The sequence below is a fragment of the Temnothorax nylanderi genome, unplaced genomic scaffold (genome assembly GCF_030848795.1).
Source record: "Temnothorax nylanderi isolate EJ_2023f unplaced genomic scaffold, tnyl_v1.0 TNYL_tig0308_pilon, whole genome shotgun sequence".
Taxonomy (NCBI): Eukaryota; Metazoa; Arthropoda; class Insecta; order Hymenoptera; family Formicidae; genus Temnothorax; species Temnothorax nylanderi.
The window spans coordinates 140516-165820 of record NW_027249370.1 but is presented as its reverse complement, the minus strand read 5'-3'; the positions used below and the strand labels follow the sequence as shown (position 1 = coordinate 165820).

At 46.9% G+C, this 25305-nt stretch overlaps 2 protein-coding genes and 3 pseudogenes across 2 annotated transcripts; 2 read left to right on the top strand and 3 right to left on the bottom strand.

Annotated features, from left to right (window-relative positions):
• Positions 1-398: 398 nt before the first annotated feature.
• Positions 399-578, bottom strand: LOC139780982 (U2 spliceosomal RNA; annotated as a pseudogene).
• Positions 579-1509: 931 nt separating this feature from the next.
• On the top strand, positions 1510-2590 carry LOC139780964 (putative nuclease HARBI1; annotated as a pseudogene).
• A 14075-nt stretch (positions 2591-16665) lies between these two features.
• Positions 16666-17262, top strand: LOC139780963 (uncharacterized). Its single transcript, XM_071719708.1, has 2 exons — positions 16666-16921; positions 17066-17262. Exons 1-2 carry the CDS (start codon positions 16666-16668, stop codon positions 17260-17262), a joined length of 453 nt encoding a protein of 150 aa, XP_071575809.1.
• Positions 17263-18623: 1361 nt separating this feature from the next.
• Positions 18624-19934, bottom strand: LOC139780962 (uncharacterized protein T26G10.4-like). The gene has a single exon (XM_071719707.1). The coding sequence runs from the start codon at positions 19932-19934 to the stop codon at positions 18624-18626; it is 1311 nt and encodes a 436-aa protein (XP_071575808.1).
• A 3992-nt stretch (positions 19935-23926) lies between these two features.
• Positions 23927-24106, bottom strand: LOC139780986 (U2 spliceosomal RNA; annotated as a pseudogene).
• Between the last annotated feature and the right edge of the window lie 1199 nt (positions 24107-25305).

The following is a 25305-nucleotide window of genomic DNA, read 5'->3' as shown; positions in this document are numbered from 1 at the left end:
CAAGTACAACGTGGCACTTGCTCCGAAATCAGGAAACACACCGCGAAAGACACCCGTCGCACCCGCGATCACCGTACGCACCGGGTAACGCCGCGCGAACTTGGGCGCGCGGTCCCAGGGCGAGCAGTCGCGGCACTCCACTTTCGCGGTTCGCGGCACCATAAAATTTATTTCCCCAGGAATAAAGCTTCAAAGTATGTGTTTTTAATCGGAAATTTCCCGGGGAACACGAAAATAACAGTTAAAATAACACGCGGACGTCGCTTCCCGGCCGGCACACGCGCGAACACTCACACTCGAAAATCGATCAATCTAACCTAAAATCGTGTGCAGGCAAATGCTCTCCGAGCTTTTATCTGATGGACTCTTTATATTAAACAGATTTTTGAGCTTTAATAGATAATTGGGCCGGTTCCGGCGGTACTGCAATACCGGGTCGACCCGCGGCAGGGCCGGAGCAAGCCCCGGGACCCCGCCTGGGCTCAAAAATCAGTTTAATATTCTGAGTCCTCTATGAGGACTGTATCAGATATTAAGCTGATAAGAACAGATTAATTGCCGTTTATTTTCAAACGAATTCCCCGGGGGCGAAGCCCCCGGGGTACAAGGTACATATCAAAGGCACGGCAATTAGGCCGCACGCCGGTCTTAAATTAATATCATGGGCGGGGGACAAGAGGCCCCCCCCGCCAGTGGACCATCGCAAAGCGCGCTGGGGGACTAATCCCAGACACGGTCATAATATAGGTGTATAAAAATATCACAGCTTTATGGCCCCTGGGCCTATCACAGAAGAGTGGACGTCAGAAGTTAAAACTGACCCAGGGGCCCGCGTGCGGCATATCTCTCAGGATAAAATGATGCGCTAACGCTTGTCTCGCGGAACGCTCAGGGTGCAGTCCCATGGAGCGTATTGCGCGTATCGCGGATTGCGCGTATCGAGAATCTGACCAATCACAGACGTTCCGCTATTTTCGATACGCAGGAGTTTCATTCCTATGGTCCCATGGCGCGGAATTCGCGTAAGCGGATCAAGCGGATAATCAATCACGAAACGCTTTTCATTATTTCCTTTATCTAAACAATCTCATGATTGGTAAACCGCCGATCCGCTTACGCTAATTCCGCTTCATGGGACCATAGGAACGAAACTGACTTCTGCACAGTCACTTCTCTACAATTGACAGAATCGCTTGTAAAGAGAATCGCATAAGCATCAATTAATTAAAATTAATTAATTATATTTGTAAAATCTGTGCAAACTAAATACATACTGTGAGATCATAGAAAGAAAGAGAACAGGCGAAAAAATATCCATAGTGTGTAAGTAAATTTTATTAAATGTTAATTTGTTTAACATAATTAAATTAAAAAATTTGCAATTGGTTTTACAGGTGTAGAATGAAATCAAAAACAATATTGCTTTCGCTTTTGTTATTAACAAAGCGTCTAAAACACTGCAATTATAATATTTTCATTAGGCAGGAAATATATCGTAAAATTATTAAAATGTATGCGCTTTATTCTATACTAAAAAAAAGTGAGAAAAAAACTATTAATAAAGGAAAACGAAAATATTGGGTCAGTCCAATATTTACTATTGAACGACGGTTAGCACAAGGAGCAAGTAATAATCTTGTTAATGAACTAGAGCAACAAGATCGTGAAAAATTTGTTAATTATTTCCGAATGAAACCGGCACTTTTTGAGAAATTATTACAATTTATCAGACCTTCGATTACTAAACAATCTGTGGTTCGAGAAGCTATTCCACCTGAAACAAGATTGCATATAACTATCAGGTACTTGGCAACAGGAGATAGTACGCGATCATTATCGTATGCCTTTCGTATTGGACATAATACTGTCTCTAAAATAGTGTCAGAGACTTGCGAAGTCATTTGGAATAATTTGAAAGATACCGTTTTTATAAAAAATGATGAAAGCAGCTGGCAAAATGTTGCCGATGATTTTGAACGGCTTTGGAATTATCCCAACTGCATAGGAGCCATCGATGGAAAACATGTAACCTTCCAGGTGACGTATGAATAACTCATGTAATTAAAATTAAAATTAAAACTAATTATAACTAATTAAAACTTACACTGCAAACTTATATATTTTACATTAATATTGCACATAAATGTTTTTTATTGCAGGCTCCATCGAATTCCGGTTCGACATATTATAACTACAAAGGAAATCACAGTATCAATCTCCTAGCAATTAGCGATGCCAAATATCGTTTTATTATTGTCGATATCGGAGGCGAAAGCAGACAGAGTGATGGAGGAATTTTTCGTAACAGCCTTATTAGAAATTATTTTGAAAACGCTTTATTAAAGCTACCAAATCCTAAGTCAGTTCAGATTGATGGACCAGTTCTCCCTTATGTGCTGCTAGCAGATGAGGCCTTCCCCTTAACAAACTTCATGATGAGACCATATCCACGGAGTGGAAGGCTAAATCTACCACAAAAAGTATTTAACTACAGACTCAGTCGAGCAAGAAGAGTAGTAGAAAATGCTTTTGGGATATTAGCACAAAGATGGAGAATTTATAGAAAGCCAATAATATCAAGCGTTGCTAACGTAAAGAAAATTGTGCAAGCAACAATAGTATTGCATAATTTTATTATTAATAATGGAGAACAAATGCAGTTACAAGATAGATATATGCATATTAGTAATGACGAGGATCATTCAACAATTTCCGGAGGGCTTTGCTCATTACCAATTCATCGAGGAAGGGCATCTCAAAGTGGAATCGAAGTTCGAAACGCATATACTGCATTCTTTAATGGAAATGGTGCATTACCTTATCAATGGGAAAGAGCTATAGAGAATAATTTTTAACTTTATAAAACTTTATTATTTTAAAAATATATAACTTTATATAATATGTATTAAAAATATATAACTTTATATATATCGTACTTTTATATATCGTATGTTTAGCATATATTTAAAGCTTATATAATTAATATAACATGAAAAGCACAAGTTAGTGAAGTGATAAAGAACTTTCTAAATTAAAAATGTCGGTTAATATTTTTATCTCTAATTGTGCCCTATCCCGTGGTGGCAATGCTCGTAGTCGACTTCCTATTTGGAGGAGAAAACCGTCAACAGCATCAGGCGTCTTTTTCGACTCTTCAATGTTTGATAAGATTACTCTTTTCATTTCAATATCTGAGCTATCATCATGTTCTTTTATTTCTGAAATGTAAAAACAATGTCTTTTTTACAAATTAAAGATTGGAATTATATTAAAGAAATACTGGAAAAATAATGAAAATTTACTTCTTTTCTTTGATGACTGCGACTTAAATGAAGAAGAATTATTAGTTGCTGGATCAGATGTGTTGGCCCAGCTATCTGACGAGATAGAATCTGATGAACTTTGAGGTAATGGAACCTTTTCAGCAGTATTGGTTATCGATTGTATTGGACATTCATCGATGTCTGCCGGTAGTGCCGGTAAACTAGTGACTGTGCTGTAGTATTAAATAAATCAATTTATAATTGTAATAAATTTTCTTTAATTTTACAAAAAATACTTACGGTGATTTTCCTATTATGTCATCTAGGAATTTCATCTGGTTGTACAAAGCAAAAGTCATCTTATCATTTTTTATACTTGCAGAAGATCCACTCGGTATGTATGCGTTTTCTTTTTTCTTCGCTTTAACATAGCTGTCGCGAAGTTGTTTCCAGCGTTTTTGAACAAATTCTAGATTTTCGTTTTCTTTAATATTAAAAAAATCAAAATTTGGAATTAGTTTTTAAAAGAGAAAACATATAATACTTATTGCAGTATTAGTTGAAATATTTTATTATATACATTTTATTATATTATGTAACTTGTAAAAACGTACCTCCCATTAAATTTCCAACTTCTTTCCATAATGCCCTCTTTTTTAAACTTGTTCTGTCTTTAAGAGGTATACGGTGGTCATATAATGCAGGTCTAGAGTATACAGCATTAACAAGCGCCTCATTATATTCACTTGTATTAGTTGTTTGAATGCTTGTCGATTGATCTTTCTCAACTGTAAACATAAAATACGTATGAATATATATATATATATATATATATATATATATATATATATATATGTATATAAACCAGTGTGCATTTATCATAAAATTTGATTGTTATAATTATTATTTTTAGATAATTACTAATAGTTGCAACATTGTTGTCATCAATGTGTAAAAGATGTTTTTCCTCATTATAATGTTTCAAACATTTATGTTGTAGCAAGCTAGCATCTACAAACCCATCAAGTAGCCCGTCAAGTAGCCACCCACAGTATCCACATTTTATTGGCTGTAAAAAGTAAAAAGAATAATAAACATAAATAATTTGTTATTCATAATGAAATATATTCCAATTTATATTAAACTGAAATAATCAATGCAAACTAGAGAAATGTTTCATCAAATTTTAAATTAACCTCAAAATATTATTAAAAAGCACAATGTAAATACAAGCGATTACAAATATTACAATAATATTAAAAACTGCTAATTAGATACTTACAGGACTTTTATCTCCTTCGTTGTTCATCATCATTTGCAACAAGAACTTCCGAAATCAGTGTCTTCTGTTTTGTCTCTCTTTCAAGCTGTTTATATTCGACGCATATTACGCTACAATAATGGATTCGGCGGAACGGCAGCGTATCGAAAATAGCGGAACGTCTGTGATTGGTCAGATTCTCGATACGCGCAATCCGCGATACGCGCAATACGCTCCATGGGACTGCACCCTCACACTCGGGTAAACTACAATATAGAGTACGCGGCATTCACACTCGGAACATACAGGCCCACACAAATAAATACGAAAATTAAAAATAAAAGTAGAAGTAGGAAAAGAATACAAAGAAAGAAAAAAGAAAAGTTAAAAAGTACAAAAGTACGGAAGTATATAAATAAGAAAGAAAAAGTAGAAAAAGAGAAAAAGACACACAGTATAAAATATCGTGGGCAGGACATCGAGCTGTTTTACAATAATAAATTAAGTGACCTACGTGGCCACTCAATGCATAAAATAATAAATAAATTACGCGGCATTCATACTCGACACACAAAAAATCACAAAGACTAGAAACAAGAAAAATTAGTGCCGCTCCTATTCGTTGGTGGGCCAACGCAGGCGAATCGCGCGAGGCGGAGTGGCCGGTACCCCATCAGCGGAAGGACGCGAAGGAGCGGCGTACTGGCGCACGCCGGACACATGCTCCACGTAAATGTCTCTTGACCAGCGAATGGTATCCGAGACAATGAGACGGCGCATCATTGTTGCATACGCGCTGCCCACGCGCAGCAATCTCAACACCCCCTCATTGGTCGGATCCCACGAGCCAAGGGCGCCGACGACGAAGGCCGTCACGACCACACGGTACCCTTTGCGTTGGAGCGCCTCAGCAAGGGGAGAATACTTGGCAAGTTTTCTCTCCCTTGCGTCCTTGAACGCCTGCCAACGGTTCTCAAAGGGCACCGTCACGTCGCATATGACGACACTCTTGGAGGGCTCGTGCCTGATCACGAGATCAGGTCGTAACCCCTCAAGTTCCCCCTCGACGCCCTCGACCCGCTGGTTGACCCGTTTATCTCCTGGAAGCCGACAAGCCTTCCAGAGACGGTGCAGGACGGCGTCGTGCCTCAGCTGTATGGCGGCAGAATGGACGCCGCAATGATTTAGAACGTGGGGAAGGGTCTCGGCTGCCCCACCGCAACGCCGACACCTCTTGTCCGGCTCCCCCCAACGGCGTGCACCGTTAAGAGGGAGGACATCCAACTTGGCGCAATGGATAAAACGCCAGTCGGTGAAGCGGGTGAAGCTGCCATTACGGGCGAAGTGATTGCTCGCCCTCGCCTGCAACGACACCTCGAACACCTTCCCCTGATCAGGCTTGCTTAAAAGCCGGTCTGTATAGTATTCTATTACAGCTGAGCGCAAGCGATGTACCACCTGGGAGCGAGCTCCTGGTGGCATTTTCACCGTCGCGCCTCTGGCACCCCGGCATACTACCATCATCTCCTCGGTGGCCGCACACCATTCCCACCGAAGCGACAATCGCTCGGATTGTCTCCGCGCGGCATTCCGAGCCCTCGACCACAGGGAGCGCTCCCCTCCGTCTCGCATCCTCCCCTCGAGCGAACCCGAGAGAAATGACGCGAGCTCCTCGTTACTCGGAGGATGACCGATACGCCTAGCTACAACCCCCCGCAGCGACGCCCACGCGAGGCCCCTGACCGCCTCGTCGCCAACCGTAAGCATACGGAAGGCGTGCGCGACGGACAGGACGTCCGCGAGGTCGGCGAGCGGAAGCAGTTCACAACCCCCCCGGCTGGGAGGGAGGTAAACTGGTTCCGCGCTTGCACGCTGCGGGAGATTGAGCCAGGCCTTAGCGGCCCTCCGGACCATTTTGTCCGCAGCTACTAATGGGCGCTTCTCCACTGCGGCCCCCCGAAGCAGAAAGTCCATCCGCGGCAGGTGCGTTGCAACGACTTCGACTCTCTGCCACGGGGTAAGCAGGGATCGATCTACCGCCCGAAGATCCCCGAGCAGACCATCAATGGTCTGAAATGGTGTAGCGTCCACCGAGAATCCAGTCGGCACACCAAGGTGACGATAAGACTCGCCCTCTGCCAGATGATGAACAGGCTGTCCCTGGATTTCGAACGCTGTGGGTAGGACCCTGCTGCCCGCTCCTGCACCGATGTGCAGAGTGGCGCATTTAGCAGGGTTGAACCGCAACCCCACCGACAGCGCTGCGGCCTCTACGGCGGCGAGAAGCCGCCGCATTCCCTCGGGCGTGTCGGCAACGAGTGCAATGTCGTCCGCGTACGCAAAGATGTTAAAGCGGGAGCCCAGTAGTTCCAACCCCGCATCGACAGCGGCGGCTGCACGCAGCACCACGTCAATACCGAAGTCGAAACCAATCGGGCTCCACGGACAACCTTGCCGAACCCCCGAGCGAACAGGGATGGGCGCAGTGAGCCCGTCGACCGTTTGCACCCGCGTGGAGCATCCATCATACATGGACTTCCATATATTGATGTAGCCCCCCGGCACCCCGGCGCCAACGAAAGCGCGGCAAATCGTCGAATGGGGGATCGAGCCAAACGCATTGGCAAGATCCAACCACGCAACGACCACCTGCCGCCGAGTCCTCCGGCAGTGCGTCAGGATCTCCTGAAGGACGAAGTTGTGCTCGTAGCACCCCTCGTCCCGCAGGAAACCCTTCTGCGCCGGATTTAGTTTCCGGTACTTGATCGCCCAATCGGTCATACGATCGGCGATGAGCGCCGCGAAAAGCTTGGGGGTCGTGTCTCCCAGCGCGAGAGGGCGCCAATTATTCAAATCCTCCCGGTCGCCTTTCTTATAAACCAATACGGTTTTGGAGGTCTTCCAGGACGCGGGGACTGCCTCGAGTCTGAGGCACGCATTGTAACATGCGGTGAGGAGCCGCATACCAGGATCCGCTCCACGCAGGTTACGGTAAGTGATACCGTCGGGACCCGGCGCAGAGTTCGTCATACGCCGGACCCGACGATCCACCTCCTGCGGCGTGAAGGGATCCATAAGATACGCAGCATCCCCGGCCTGACTCGAGGGGTTAGGTTGCTCCACTTCCACATCAGGGCTGGCCAGATCCTCCCCTCCGCTATACAGTCCTTCGAAATACTGCTGAACCCGCTGCTTCGGCACTTGGCAGAAATCAGCGGGCCCCTGCAGCACCTCTCGGACCGCTTTGCGTCGGTTCGCCCTGTACAGAGCCTGAATGCGGGTCGCTTCGCGCACCCAGCCACCACGCCCTTCTCCCGACTGCGAAGGAGGACCGGCCGGTGCCGGTCCTCTATTATTATCGACGCCATCTCGCCCCGGGCGATCCCCCTCGCCCCGACGGGCTCGCGCCTCACGCGACCGATGTGGGCGATCGCGAGCGCCGGGCGCACCACCGCGCGCCACACCCGTTGCATCCTCCCCGAAGAAAGCCGCGACCGAAGCCGCGAACTCCTCCAAGTCCGCAATCGAGGCAACGGCTTCGGCCCGCCCTACCAGCTCGTCACGGGCAGCCACGCGTTCCTCCTTGGACCGCTTTGCAGCGGCCGCAGAGGCCGGTCGGCCACCGGACGGCTGGACAGGCGGAGCCTCCACACGCTGCGGACGTCGGCGATGCCCCCCGCGCCCGCGTTGGCTGATGTTGGCCCTCGGCGGTGTCTTCTCGCTGGCGCCGGAGCCGCCGGCTACGTGTGCCTGCGGCCGACGACCCATCACGCCCCGGACACTTACGGGAACATTCGGATGTCCGGACGTACCTTGATCTTCAGTACGCCTTCCTCCCGCTGCTCCTCCGAACTCGTCTCCCCGCCTCATGGGGTCCACTCCGCTCAAAATTGAGAGATCTGAAAAATTAGAAAAATTGGAAAAGTTTGTCACTAAAGTGCGTTCCAATCGCACAGAACAGTCTCTAATTAAATTATTATCATTATTGTTAAGATGAAAATTATTATTATTAATATCAAAATTATTCGCCGGCGTTATTTGGGGCGGGCTGTCGCCCCCAGAAGAGCCATCGCTCAGCCGGCGCCTCGCACTTCCCCCCGGGCGCACCATCCTCCACGGCGCACCAATCGGCGAGTCCCCCTCCTCTTCGGGTGGAGATGGTAAACGCGCCGCGCCCTCCTGCCGCTGTTCCTCCCTGGGTGGTGGTGGGGTCGTCTGGGGCCGCGTCCGCTCCTCCTCGCACGGCGACGCCACCTCCTGGATCGTCGGGAGAGGGGGAGAGCGGAGCGGTGTGCTCCTTCTCCCCGTGGTGACCCCCGTCGCCATGACGGGGGACCCACACATGGTGGTCGTCACCGTGCACGTCGTCAGGGTGGCCGGCAGTGAAGTCGCGGTCAGTGGCGGATGGACTCGCCATAATGGGGGCCCCCACCGGGCTGCCACTGATGTTGAGTGGCGAGCCGGAGGCCCCTCCGAGGGGCGGTGTCCCGCGTTGCGGGGGTGACGTCCTCGCCACCCCGCCGCCCCTCTCCGCGACTGCCCTGACCTCTGGTGGACTGATCAGGGCTGCCCGCTCTGCGCTCTTCTCGACCGGCACGCTGGACGCCCGAGATCTCGATCTTGTAGTGGGCCCGGGTGTGATTGGCCCGGGCCTCTCGGGCGTCTTTTTCCTCTGCTGAGTGTCCCCCCCGCCGCCAAAACTGGAGGGTGGAGTTGTAATGGCGGCCGGTGTTGTCCGGGGGGACACGCGTGCCGGCCTGGAGACGCTGATCTTCTCGGGAGGCGCGCTGGCCGACCTCCGACTCCTGGTGTCCGTCGTCGAGGACCTCGCCGTCGTGGTGGTGGGTGGCGAGGTCCGGGAGGTCGGCATCCTCCTCGCTGTTTCCCCAGAAACCGACTTCGGGAACATTGCCCGAATTCTGGGGAAATTTGCGCGCGCCTCGCTTGTGATTGGCGGGCCACTGCCATTGGTCGAACCACCCGACCGTTGCGGACGCGCCTTAAGGCTGGCGGCAGTTGTCGCACGTGGCGCGGCGCTCCCGATGCCGCGGCTGGTAACATTGGCCGCGGCCGTACTGCGGCGTGTAACCTGGGCCGCGGCAACTGTCACCGGCGACGAAGATGGACGTGCCGCCGGGGTTGCCGCGGCGGTTACGGCCGCAAATGTGGGGGACTCACGTGCACCTGGCGATGATGTTGTTGCAGGTGGTGATGGTGCTGGTGCTGCGGATGGTGGTGCGGCGGCCGTGGAGGTTGCCCCGGGTGGTCGCGAGTCGCACGCGCGGCGTCGCTGTACTCCTCCGGAGGACGACTGCGACGAAGACACTGTCGCGGCTGACGCACGTGTTGCCCGCGCCCGCGATGTTAAAAACGGCCCACCGTTCGCGCACTGAGTGCCCGCGGCACGACCCGGCTCCTGCACCCGGGGGACGCCGTGCTCTCGCTCATAGTGAGCTTTTACGTTTCGAAGTGGCACAGTGGTCTTGCCAAGATAATTGCAGATCGAGCACTTATAGGTTATGAAGTCCCCCGGATGCACTTTCTTCTGATGTTTCGCGAGATGAGCCGGGTCGCAGTACTCGCCCTGCGGTTTAGCGTGGCCACTCTCGCCCACCCAGCACCGGGGACAGCGAACTTTCTCCGGCAGCGGGTACGCGAGCGTAACCACGAGCGGCTCTTGTCGTTGATGACCGCGCGCCTCTGCCATATCAAGATGTTAAAATATATGTGAATAAATAAGATAGGTAGGCAGAAATAAATATGAATAAATAGATAAATAAATAAATAGATAAAAGTTATGTGCACGGCGCGCCCGGCGGCGCCCGGAGAGCGCGGATGCAACGGGCCGCGTGTCCCCAGAGTTGCCGTTCGGAAGACCGGGCAGCACGGCAGCATCGGTGGTGGGGATGGCTGGCGCCTGGTAGGGGACACGCACACAGCTGACAGAGCCGTGTACGTGTGCCCTCGGCCTCGGCTGTGCGCTCGGCCAGCTTCGGCCGGGTAGAAGAGCGCAGACATACTCGGATGTCTCGTTCTTCCCCGAGTTGTAGCATAGCCATAGCCGGTTCGTTGGTATATGCGTTCGCGCGTCAGCTGATTTGGCTCGTTTATTATGTTTCGCGTATTCTTTCTGATGTTGATTAATGAATAAAATATACATTATATATGACATTACAGATGACAATAAAATATCCCTTCCCACACTAGGCGCGAGACACTATCGTGTCTCTTAATTATTTAAAAGTAATAAAACCAATAACAAAAAATGTTAGTAAAATTTATTAATTACATAAATGATGTCTAATAAAATTATATTACGCTTATTCTGAAAATAAAATATATAATTCAATGCAATTGTAATTCGCCAGTATGAAATAATAAAACTAAGACGTATGAATCCGCCTGACTGGCAATAATTTTATAATCGTGACGATTCGACCATTGCTTTTGGCCCGATTAATCGTCAAGACGTTTATAATCTTTGATACTTATATGTAAACATCTCATTTTAAAGTAATTTAAATTAAATTAAATTATTAAATGTATTGCGAAAAATATTACCTCAGCCAGGGTTCGAACCTGGAACCTCCGACAACAGCTATATAATGTTCTCTCTCTGTATGTCGCACTACTGTTCGGCAAGCTAGTAAAACGCCGCTGGCGGACTTTTTGCGCTGAGCCGAAAATTATTCAATTTAATAAAATGTAATATAAATATAATATAATTTAATTAAATTATGTTAAAATATAATAAATTATAATACATAATTTAATAAAAATATTATAATAAAAATATATAATTTAATAAAAAAATAATTAAATATAATATATAAAAATCCACTCTTGGCCAATATGTATGCTTTTGTAGTAAGAAAATTTCTTCTATTGAAAACATTAAGCAAAATAATGATTAACTTTAAATTGAAAAAATAACAGTTGAGAGACTTCTTTTTGCAACTAATTAATGTTTGCATACATACATATTGTTGCTCAACGGAAACCGCGAGAAGGTGGTGGTCTCTTCCGTCAGGAAGAAAATGTAAAAAATTGTCAATTTACTATTTATTATTAATAAATTGTTATTCACTAAGAAAATAAATATTACAATAGTTAGTATTAAAATAAAACAGTACAGAGAATAATATCAATATTACAATTATTAAACTGTAATATTTAGTTATACTTTTAACTAAAATAATTAAAAAACAATTTTTTACATTTTCTTGTGTATGTGTGTGTGTGTGTGTGTGTGTGTGTGTGTGTGTGTGTGTGTTATTACAATATTTTTTCATTATTTTTCAAACTTTTTACACGATTAATTTTTTTCAAGCGTGATGTCTTTTGCAGACAAGATTTTTTACACGCTTAACTTTATAAGCGTGATGTCATTTACAGACAAGATTTTTTACACGCTTAATTTTTTGAAGCGTGATGTCTTTTGCAGACAAGATTTTTTACACGCTTAATTTTTTTCCAGCGTGATGTCTTTTGCAGACAAGATTTGTTACACGCTTAACTTTGTAAGCGTGATGTCATTTATAGACAAGATTTTTTACACGCTTAACTTTGTAAGCGTGATGTCATTTATAGACAAGATTTTTTACACGCTTAATTTTTTCGAGCGTGATGTCTTTTATAGACAACATTTTTTTATACGCTTAATTTTTAAAAATATATGATTTACACATATTTTGAAAATCAATTATTTTACATTTTTATTATGCAAACGAGGGTTCAGCAATATCATCCGCAGCATATAGTCTTAAAGTACTACGAGGTTTCTTAATAGCGTGTGCTTTCTTTGTTGCTAGAAGAGACAAATGTTTTTCCTCTATTTTCATATTTATGGCTGTTTCTCCTCTCGCTTTAAATGCTGATTTAACAACACAAATAGCATTAACCGTAGCTGTCGAGAGTTTATTTCTTTTTTTTGTTTTTATATCACTTAAGAGGGAAAACACTCTCTCTGGATCGGCATTGGAATTTGGTAGTGCTCGAACAGCATTCAGAACTTTTGTTAGATTTGGATATCTAACAGTATTATTGGGGTACCGATATTGCAAAATTTCTTTCCACAAGTTGTCGAAATTTAACTTAGAGAGGCTTTGTTTCTCCTCCACTGTAAAATCTGATGGTAATGCAAACCATTCTTTTCTTAAGGCATCTTCATCAATATCTCCAATAGTTTCTGCTATTAAAGAAACATCATTGAATAACGTTTCTCTATCAGTATTAAACAAAGTTGTGTCAGGTGTAAAAACTTGTAACTTTGATAAAAATGTATTATTTACTGGTAATCTTTTACGAATTTCCTCTGCAGCAGTTACATAAAATGTTACACAGTTCTCTCGAACTGTTGTAACAATGTCTGTATGCCCTTGCATCATTAATTCGTTAAGATATTCATCACATTCTGATCCTAAGGTAATTTCATTAAGATTTTTTTGATTTTCTTTTAGAGAGAATATTATATTTATGGAAAAAGGTTTCAAATGCTCTTGTTTTAAAAAATTTTGACAGATGTCCAAAAGAAAGTTTAGAGATTTTGGCTGCAATAAATGAATTCGTGTTTCTACCGCTTGAAAAAATGCATTAAATGCGTTAAATAAATTTAAAACATATTTTAAAAAAAGAAAATATGCTTTCAGTTCTACATTGCCCATCAAAGACAATAGATATTCTCCAGTTTTCGTTTTCTCACTTACAACTATTTCAGTAAGAAAATGTTTAATTGTATCCCAAGATTCTAGAATTCTTTCTACACACAAGTAGTGAGAAAGCCAGCGTGTATCACATAATTTTAATATTTTTCGGTTTGTTTTTTGGAAACATTCAGAGAATTCTGTAAAAATAGCAGAACGTTTGGGACTGCTATTAATAAACTTAGAAATTTTTTTTAAAAAATCTTCGCAACTTGTAGGTATTTTATTACATGCAGCATGAGCTGCTAACGCTGCCGAATGGCAAGGGCATCCAAATGTTTCTAAACGTGGACATTCTTGTTCTAATTTTCTTTTAAATGATACATGTTTCCCTGTCATGACAGACGCATTGTCGCATGACAAGGCAACAATATTTGAAAATGGAATCTGTAATTTACACATTTCACATTTAAAAGCATGAAATAACTTTTCTGCACTAGAATCTTTGGCGTCAATATTTATGAGCTTTACTAATTGAGAACGAATATCTAATGTCTCTGGATCAACATAACGAACAACAAAAGTCATCCATTTTTCGTTGCAAATATCGGATGTTTCATCAATAAGTACTGTAAACTTTGTGTTCTGAATCTTGTTAACGACACGTTCTGTTTCTACTGGGCACAAAACATGCGTTATCATATTTGTACATTTTGTTCGTGCCATTTTTATGCTTCTCAAAACCTCACCATCATTCGATGCATGTTGAAAAAATTTAAGAAACTTTTCTGCCATTTGAATAGAAATATTTGCTTCTGTGATTAACGCAGTATATCTAATCTCCATTGACTTTTTACGATCATCAAATGACAGAAATTCATTAGTTTCTTTATTCAATTCTTCATTTGATTTGTTTGCGTCAATAAAAATTTTATATTTCGTTATATGGCTCGTAGATTCCGCGTGACGATAGATTTGCGATAAACCACCAACAATAGATTTATCGCAAATTGAGCAAGAAAATGAATTTGGAACATGTGGCACTTCGCGTAACCAACATTTAAATTGCTCATTATCTAACCATTGCTGTTGAAATGTCGGTTCTTTCTTTCTTTTCTTTGATAAATTATTATCATTATTATCATTATTACATAATAATGATTTTTCTTTACTTTTGTGATTCGCAGATTTCGCATGTTTTGAGACATGTACTGTATTACATGAAAATTTTTTATCGCATGCACTACAATAATAAAGACTACTATCGGATGACACTTTATGTATCCAAGATTTATATCGACTATCATTAAGCCAAGCTTCTGAAAAGCTTCGCTTGTTAGATTTTTTAGTCAATTCATTACTCGTTTGCATATTGAATATATAATAAACGAAAATATTTGAAAAATAATAATATTAGAGAAAATAAGACAGAAAATATTATTTATAAAATGTATGTGATGTGATATGTGTATGTGTATGTGACAGTTCACCTGAATTTCTATAATCTTGATCGGAATAACCTGAAATGATGTTGCATCCAACGGCGTTCGCGACCAAAATGTTGGTAGCGTGGTAGCGCGTCTCGACGTAAAGAAATGAAAAACGCCGGCACGCCGCGCGCGCGATATAGTATGCATTTGTTTTGATACAGTCTTCGCCGTACTCGCCGTGAACGTGCACGTCCGTGGACAAGATAGAAGGTTAGTTACAAATATTATCGTTATTTATTGATAATTTATATCAAAAAAGGATGATCTAAGTTATACTATTTTTTTATAAATTCTTTACAATGAGCATTACGATCATCATCCGGAGATACGGTCGTGTCTCACGCCAAGTTCATGCGCAGCGACACCGACCGTGCATTCCGGTGCGAATAAAAATGAAATTTCACGTGCTGCTAAAAGAAGCGATTAAAGTGACAAATTTGTAATTCACCGGTTACAATTTTGTAGTTAGAACTGGTTCAACTACAAGGTATTACTGCTCAAACGCTATGTGAAATACGGATGCACGGTGCACGGGTGACAATGCTACCGTGTTAATCGTGGATGCGGATAGCTTGACGCTACAAATGCTTCGAATTATTTTTCTTCTTTTTCTTATAATTAAGAAAAAAGCATTTGTAGCATCAAGTGGAAAACAGGTCGTGTGTATTGAGAAAAACACATGACCTAGCAAAACAATTACAACTTAATATTTATTTATATTTTCTTTTTTTGAAAATCATCCCAGCAAACACAATGTTACATGTAATATACATGTTGTAATTTCCTACTTAAGAATTTAACTGTTAGATAACATGTATGTTAGACAGGGTATATAAAAAGTATGGAACTTCTTGTATAACTCAGAAAATATAAGTTTTATAGGAAAATGTTTAAGACAAAACTTGTAGAGTGTAAAGAAATCCATTTACTAATATTATCAGTTTGACTTTGGGTGGTGTCGTCAAAACCTTGAATTTTTTAAATAAAACCCACTATTTTTTTATTGCATACTCTTGTAGCTTATCTCGAGAGCTTTCCAGAACACTAAAATTAATTATATTTTCGTTAAGTACTTTTCAAGATATTTTAAATTTTATTATGACATTTTTAAATATAAAATGTAAAATACTTAATAAAATATTCACTTTTCGATGACTTTACCTTAATATTTTTAGGCGTAGAATAATGAAAGGAATCGATTAATATAAAAATACAAAGAATGAGGTTTAAAAATTTTATTGCATTGGTGGATGTTGCATAATTTCATATCTAAAAAATAACACTATTAATCGATTCTTTTATTATTCTACATCTAAAAGTATTAAGGTTAAATCATCGAAAAGTGAATACTTTATAAAGTATTTTACACTGTATATTTAAAAGTGCCATAATACAATTTAAAATATCTCGAAAAGTACTTAACAAAAATATAATTAATTGTAGTGTTCTGCAAAGCTTTCGAGATAAGCTACAAGACTATGCAATAATAAATAGTGGGTTTATTTAAAAAATTGAAGGTGACCTTGCCCTGATTTTAGGGACGCCAAGGCCAAACTGATAATATCAATAAATGGATCCCTTTACACCCTACAATTTTTGTCTGAAATATTTTTAGATTAAACTTATATTTTCTGAGTTATTCAGGGAGTCCCATACTTTTTATACACCCTGTATAACAGTTACATTGTTCAGTATAAAATTACAACTAACATGTACGTTACATGTAACATTGTATTTGCTGGGATAACATATATAACTGTTTAGTACAATATATTGATAATATTAAAAGTGCTAATTTAAAAAAAATACGAAATTTATCTCTCAATATTCTATTTTGGCGCTTCTGTTCCTTTTCTATGTACAAAGGTTACTGCTATAATGATCAGCGACAAAAGTAGTCGTGATCCTTTTTGTCGCTGAAATGATGGGCTTCAGCAATACGTGAAAAAGCACCTTTAAGGATTTACGATAGACTTTATTTTATATGTCATATATATATATTTTACAGAATGGATAATGAAAAAAAGCTGCAAGAAATGTTGCAGTTGCGCAACAAAAAAATTCTGGAACTGCAACAACTGATTAGGGAGGTAAAAAAGTTGCAACAGCTACAGCCGCCGCCGCAGCCGCAGCAACAGCAACAGGAGCAGCAGCAACTGGAGCAGCAGCAACAGGAGCAGCGGCAACAGGAGCAGCGGCAACAGGAGCAGCGGCAACAGGAGCAGCGGCAACAGGAGCAGCAGCAGGTGCAGCGGCAACAGATAGGTATCTCTCTCTCTCTTTCTCTCTCACTTTCACACACACACACACACACACACACACACACACACACACACACACACACACACACACACACACACACATGCGCGCGCGCGTTATTGAGTATTTATTTGTAAATTTTATTTTCAGCTGATCGTCGAGGACGAATCGGTGGAGGACGATCGCGTGCCCGCTTTTTCAATCAGCGGGCGGGACTTACCCGTTTCAATTATAGAAATGGGAAAAGAGGGGGAGGAAGAAGGGGAGGAGGAAGAAGAGGAGGAGGAAGAAGAGGCATAGAAAGGGGAGGATTTAATGTGAATCATTATTATCATTATCATTATTAAACGTATATGATAAAAAAATATGCATTTTCCTTTTTTATTACCTTTATGTTGTTTCCTTGGATTTCTTTCAGTATTAAGTAAATAAATATCTTGTTAATATCTTAAATATCTTGTTAACTATTGATTTTTTGACTTTTATATGTAGAATAATCAGAGGAATTATATTATGTAAAAAAGTCATATAGTAATTATATTTTTTAAGGTCATAAAGAGTAGATCACCATTTTTTTTAGAGAACTATATGATTTTTTTTACATAATATGATTCCTCTGATTATTCTGTTTATAAAAGTGGTGAGGTAGAATTGTCGATAAATCAATAGTTTTGCGAGATATTTTACACTTAATTCTGGCATATGTTGACATAAAGCATGAAGTATCTTATAAACTATGAATGGAACAGTTTCAACTAGCTTATAATAATCCTACTCATGTCCTAATCATCGACAGAAGTTTTGTCAAAAAGTGGGTTACTAAATCTAAGAGACTCCCTTGTCAGCATTAAGTCCGCTAGCGGCGTGTTGCTTTCAGCCCAGCGCAAAAAGTCCGCCAGCGGCGTTTTACTAGCTTGCCGAACAGTAGTGCGACATACAGAGAGAGAACATTATATAGCTGTTGTCGGAGGTTCCAGGTTCGAACCCTGGCTGAGGTAATATTTTTCGCAATACATTTAATAATTTAATTTAATTTAAATTACTTTAAAATGAGATGTTTACATATAAGTATCAAAGATTATAAACGTCTTGACGATTAATCGGGCCAAAAGCAATGGTCGAATCGTCACGATTATAAAATTATTGCCAGTCAGGCGGATTCATACGTCTTAGTTTTATTATTTCATACTGGCGAATTACAATTGCATTGAATTATATATTTTATTTTCAGAATAAGCGTAATATAATTTTATTAGACATCATTTATGTAATTAATAAATTTTACTAACATTTTTTGTTATTGGTTTTATTACTTTTAAATAATTAAGAGACACGATAGTGTCTCGCGCCTAGTGTGGGAAGGGATATTTTATTGTCATCTGTAATGTCATATATAATGTATATTTTATTCATTAATCAACATCAGAAAGAATACGCGAAACATAATAAACGAGCCAAATCAGCTGACGCGCGAACGCATATACCAACGAACCGGCTATGGCTATGCTACAACTCGGGGAAGAACGAGACATCCGAGTATGTCTGCGCTCTTCTACCCGGCCGAAGCTGGCCGAGCGCACAGCCGAGGCCGAGGGCACACGTACACGGCTCTGTCAGCTGTGTGCGTGTCCCCTACCAGGCGCCAGCCATCCCCACCACCGATCCCTTGCGTCCTTGAACGCCTGCCAACGGTTCTCAAAGGGCACCGTCACGTCGCATATGACGACACTCTGGAGGGCTCGTGCCTGATCACGAGATCAGGTCGTAACCCCTCAAGTTCCCCCTCGACGCCCTCGACCCGCTGGTTGACCCGTTTATCTCCTGGAAGCCGACAAGCCTTCCAGAGACGGTGCAGGACGGCGTCGTGCCTCAGCTGTATGGCGGCAGAATGGACGCCGCAATGATTTAGAACGTGGGGAAGGGTCTCGGCTGCCCCACCGCAACGCCGACACCTCTTGTCCGGCTCCCCCCAACGGCGTGCACCGTTAAGGGGGAGGACATCCAACTTGGCGCGATGGATAAAACGCCAGTCGGCGAAGCGGGTGAAGCTGCCATTACGGGCGAAGTGATTGCTCGCCCTCGCCCGCAACGACACCTCGAACACCTTCCCCTGATCAGGCTTGCTCAGAAGCCGGTCTGTATAGTATTCTATTACAGCTGAGCGCAAGCGATGTACCACCTGGGAGCGAGCTCCTGGTGGTATTTTCACCGTCGCGCCTCTGGCACCCCGGCATACCACCATCATCTCCTCGGTGGCCGCACACCATTCCCACCGAAGCGACAATCGCTCGGATTGTCTCCGCGCGGCATTCCGAGCCCTCGACCACAGGGAGCGCTCCCCGCCGTCTCGCATCCTCCCCTCGAGCGAACCCGAGAGAAAGGACGCGAGCTCCTCGTTACTGGGAGGATGACCGATACGCCTAGCTACAACCCCCCGCAGCGACGCCCACGCGAGGCCCCTGACCGCCTCGTCGCCAACCGTAAGCATACGGAAGGCGTGCGCGACGGACAGGACGTCCGCGAGGTCGGCGAGCGGAAGCAGTCCACAACCCCCCCGGCTGGGAGGGAGGTAAACTGGTTCCGCGCTTGCACGCTGCGGGAGATTGAGCCAGGCCTTAGCGGCCCTCCGGACCATTTTGTCCGCAGCTACTAGGGGACGCTTCTCCACTGCGGCCCCCCGAAGCAGAAAGTCCATCCGCGGCAACAGGTGTGTTGCAACGACTTCGACTCTCTGCCACGGGGTAAGCAGGGATCGATCTACCGCCCGAAGACCCCCGAGCAGACCATCAATGGTCTGAAATGGTGTAGCGTCCACCGAGAATCCAGTCGGCACACCAAGGTGACGATAAGACTCGCCCTCTGCCAGATGATGAACAGGCTGTCCCTGGATTTCGAACGCTGTGGGTAGGACCCTGCTGCCCGCTCCTGCACCGATGTGCAGAGTGGCGCATTTAGCAGGGTTGAACCGCAACCCCACCGACAGCGCTGCGGCCTCTACGGCGGCGAGAAGCCGCCGCATTCCCTCGGGCGTGTCGGCAACGAGTGCAATGTCGTCCGCGTACGCAAAGATGTTAAAGCGGGAGCCCAGTAGTTCCAACCCCGCATCGACAGCGGCGGCTGCACGCAGCACCACGTCGATACCGAAGTCGAAACCAATCGGGCTCCACGGACAACCCTTGCCGAACCCCCGAGCGAACAGGGATGGGCGCAGTGAGCCCGTCGACCGTTTGCACCCGCGTGGAGCATCCATCATACATGGACTTCCATATATTGATGTAGCCCCCCGGCACCCCGGCGCCAACGAAAGCGCGGCAAATCGTCGAATGGGGGATCGAGCCAAACGCATTGGCAAGATCCAACCACGCAACGACCACCTGCCGCCGAGTCCTCCGGCAGTGCGTCAGGATCTCCTGAAGGACGAAGTTGTGCTCGTAGCACCCCTCGTCCCGCAGGAAACCCTTCTGCGCCGGATTTAGTTTGCGATACTTGATCGCCCAATCGGTCATACGATCGGCGATGAGCGCCGCGAAAAGCTTGGGGGTCGTGTCTCCCAGCGCGAGAGGGCGCCAATTGTTTAAGTCATCCCGGTCGCCTTTCTTGTAAACCAATACGGTTTTGGAGGTCTTCCAGGACGCGGGGACTGCCTCGAGTCTGAGGCACGCATTGTAACATGCGGTGAGGAGCCGCATACCAGGATCCGCTCCACGCAGGTTACGGTAAGTGATACCGTCGGGACCCGGCGCAGAGTTCGTCATACGCCGGACCCGACGATCCACCTCCTGCGGCGTGAAGGGATCCATGAGATATGCAGCATCCTCGGCCTGACTCGAGGGGGCAGGTTGCTCCACTTCCACATCAGGGCTGGCCAGATCCTCCCCTCCGCTATACAGTCCTTCGAAATACTGCTGGACCCGCTGCTTCGGCACTTGGCAGAAATCAGCGGGCCCCTGCAGCACTTCTCGGACCGCCTTGCGTCGGTTCGCCCTGTACAGAGCCTGAATGCGGGTCGCTTCGCGCACCCAGCCACCACGCCCTTCTCCCGACTGCGAAGGAGGACCGGCCGGTGCCGGTCCTCTATTATTATCGACGCCATCTCGCCCCGGGCGATCCCCCTCGCCCCGACGGGCTCGCGCCTCACGCGACCGATGTGGGCGATCGCGAGCGCCGGGCGCACCACCGCGCGCCACACCCGTTGCATCCTCCCCGAAGAAAGCCGCGACCGAAGCCGCGAACTCCTCCAAGTCCGCAATCGAGGCAACGGCTTCGGCCCGCCCTACCAGCTCGTCACGGGCAGCCACGCGTTCCTCCTTGGACCGCTTTGCAGCGGCCGCAGAGGCCGGTTGGCCACCGGACGGCTGGACAGGCGGAGCCTCCACACGCTGCGGACGTCGGCGATGCCCCCCGCGCCCGCGTTGGCTGATGTTGGCCCTCGGCGGTGTCTTCTCGCTGGCGCCGGAGCCGCCGGCTACGTGCGCCTGCGGCCGACGACCCATCACGCCCCGGACACTTACGGGAACATTCGGATGTCCGGACGTACCTTGATCTTCAGTACGCCTTCCTCCCGTTGCTCCTCCGGACTCGTCCCCCCGCCTCATAGGGTCCACTCCGCTCATTATTTGAAAATCTGAAATATTTGAAAAATCTAGAGTATTTGAAAAATTTACCATATTAGCAATATTAGTGCGCTCTAGCCGCACGGAACAATCTTTAACTAAATTTTTGTTAATATTGTAATTATTGTTAAAATCATTCGCCGGCGTTATTTGGGGCGGGCTGTCGCCCCCAGAAGAGCCATCGCTCAGCCGGCGCCTCGCATTTCTCCCCGGGCGCACCATCCTCCACGGCGCACCAATCGGCGAGTCCCCCTCCTCTTCGGGTGGTGGTGTTCCTTGCGCCGCGCCCTCCTGCCGCTGTTCCTCCCTGGGTGGTGGTGGGGTCGTCTGGGGCCGCGTCCGCTCCTCCTCGCACGGCGACGCCACCTCCTGGATCGTCGGGAGAGGGGGAGAGCGGAGCGGTGTGCTCCGTCTCCCCGTGGTGACCCCCGTCGCCATGACGGGGGACCCACACATGGTGGTCGTCACCGTGCACGTCGTCAGGGTGGCCGGCAGTGAAGTCGCGGTCATGGCGGATGGACTCGCCATAATGGGGGCCCCCACCGGGCTGCCACTGATGTTGAGTGGCGAGCCGGAGGCCCCTCCGAGGGGCGGTGTCCCGCGTTGCGGGGGTGACGTCCTCGCCACCCCGCCGCCCCTCTCCGCGACTGCCCTGACCTCTGGTGGACTGATCAGGGCTGCCCGCTCTGCGCTCTTCTCGACCGGCACGCTGGACGCCCGAGATCTCGATCTTGTAGTGGGCCCGGGTGTGATTGGCCCGGGCCTCTCGGGCGTCTTTTTCCTCCTGCTGAGTGTCCCCCCCGCCGCCAAAACTGGAAGGTGGAGTAGTAATGGCGGCCGGTGTTGTCCGGGGGGACACGCGTGCCGGCCTGGAGACGCCGATCTTCTCGGGAGGCGCGCTGGCCGACCTCCGACTCCTGGTGTCCGTCGTCGAGGACCTCGCCGTCGTGGTGGTGGGTGGCGAGGTCCGGGAGGTCGGCATCCTCCTCGCTGTTTCCCCAGAAACCGACTTCGGGAACATTGCCCGAATTCTGGGGAAATTTGCGCGCGCCTCGCTTGTGATTGGCGGGCCACTGCCATTGGTCGAACCACCCGACCGTTGCGGACGCGCCTTAAGGCTGGCGGCAGTTGTCGCACGTGGCGCGGCGCTCCCGATGCCGCGGCTGGTGACATGGGCCGCGGCCGTACTGCGGCGTGTAACCTGGGCCGCGGCAACTGTCACCGGCGACGAAGATGGACGTGCCGCCGGGGCTGCCGCGGCGGTTACGGCCGCAAATGTGGGGGACTCACGTGTGCCTGCGGATGATGTTGTTGCAGGTGGTGATGGTGCTGGTGCTGCGGATGGTGGTGCGGCGGCCGTGGAGGTTGCCCCGGGTGGTCGCGAGTCGCACGCGCGGCGTCGCTGTACTCCTCCGGAGGACGACTGCGACGATGAAGTTGTCGCGGATGACGCACGCGTAGCCCGCGCCCGCGATGATATTATCGGCCCACCGTTCGCGCACTGAGTGCCCGCGGCACGACCCGGCTCCTGCACCCGGGGGACTCCGTGCTCTCGCTCATAGTGAGCCTTAACGTTTCTGAGTGGCACAGTTGTTTTGCCAAGATAATTGCAAATCGAGCACTTATAGGTTATGGAGTCCCCCGGATGCACTTTCTTCTGATGTTTCGCGAGGTGAGCCGGGTCGCAGTACTCGCCCTGCGGTTTAGCGTGGCCACTCTCGCCCACCCAGCACCGGGGACAGCGAACTTTCTCCGGCAGCGGGTACGCGAGCGTAACCACGAGCGGCTCTTGTCGTTGATGACCGCGCGCCTCTGCCATATCGAGATGTTAAAATTTATGATAGATAAATAGGCAGAAATAAATATGAATAAATATATAAATAAATAAATAATTAAAAGTTATGTGCACGGCGCGCCCGGAGGCGCCCGGAGAGCGCGGATGCAACGGGCCGCGTGTCCCGTCCACAGGGCCGCTCGCAGTGTATAACCTAACTCCGTCACGAGTACAACGTGGCACTCGCTCCGAAATCAAGAAACACACCGCGAAAGACACCCGTCGCACCCGCGATCACCGTACGCACCGGGTAACGCCGCGCGAACTTGGGCGCGCGGTCCCAGGGCGAGCAGTCGCGGCACTCCACTTTCGCGGTTCGCGGCACTATAAAATTTATTTCCCCGGGAATAAAGCTTCAAAGTATGAGTTTTTAATCGGAAATTTCCCGGGGAACACGAAAAGAACACTTAGAATAACACGCGGACGTCGCTTCCCGGCCGGCACACGCGCGAACACTCACACTCGAAAATCGATCTTTCTAACCTAAAATCGTGTGCCGGCAAATGCTCTCCGAGCTTTTTCTGAATGAACTTAGAATATTAAACAGATTTTTGAGCTTTACTAGATAATTGGGCCGGTCCCGGCGGTACTGCAATACCGGGTCGACCCGCGGCAGGGCCGGAGCAAGCCCCGGGACCCCGCCTGGGCTCAAAAATCAGTTTAATATTCTGAGTCCTCTATGAGGACTGTATCAGATATTAAGCTGATAAGAACAGATTAATTGCCGTTTATTTTCAAACGAATTCCCCGGGGGCGAAGCCCCCGGGGTACAGGTACATATACAAGGCGCGGCAATTAGGCCGCACGCCGGTCTTAGTTAATATCATGGGCGGGGGACAAGAGGCCCCCCCCGCCAGTGGGCCATCGTAAAGCGCGCTGGGGGACTAATCCCAGTCGCGGTCAAAAAATATAAATATATTAAAAATATCACAGCTTGATGGCCCCTGGGCCTATCACAGGAGAGTGGACGTCAGAAGTTAAAACTGACCCAGGGGCCCGCGTGCGGCATATCTCGAAGGATAAAAAATATGCGCTAGCGCTTGTCTCGCGGAACACTCACACTCGGGTAAAATACAATATAAGGTACGCGGCATTCACACTCGGAACATACAGGCCCACACAAATAAGTACGAAAAATTAAAAATAAAAATGGAAGTAAGAAGAAAATACAAAGAAAGAAAAAGAAAGATAAAAAGTACAAAGTACTAAATAAATAAGAAAAAGAGTAGAAACAGAGAGAAAAAGACACACAGTATAAAATATCGTGGGCAGGACATCGAGCTGTATACAATAGTAAATTGAGTGACCTACGTGGCCACTCAATGCATAAAATAATAAGTTACGCGACATTCATACTCGACACACAGAAATTCACAAGAGACTAGAAAAAGAGGTAGTGCCGCTCCTATTCGTTGGTGGGCCAACGCCGGCGAATCGCGCGAGGCGGAGTGGCCGGTACCCCATCAGCGGAGGGACGCGAAGGAGCGGCGTACTGGCGCACGCCGGACACATGCTCCACGTAGATGTCTCTTGACCAGCGAATGGTATCCGAGACAATGAGACGGCGCATCATAGTTGCGTACGCGCTGCCCACGCGCAGCAATCTCAGCACCCCCTCATTGGTCGGATCCCACGAGCCAAGGGCGCCGACGACGAAGGCCGTCACGACCACACGGTACCCCTTGCGTTGGAGCGCCTCAGCAAGGGGAGAATACTTGGCAAGTTTTCTCTCCCTTGCGTCCTTGAACGCCTGCCAACGGTTCTCAAAGGGCACCGTCACGTCGCATATGACGACACTCTTGGAGGGCTCGTGCCTGATCACGAGATCAGGTCGTAACCCCTCAAGTTCCCCCTCGACGCCCTCGACCCGCTGGTTGACCCGTTTATCTCCCGGAAGCCGACAGGCCTTCCAGAGACGGTGCAGGACGGCGTCGTGCCTCAGC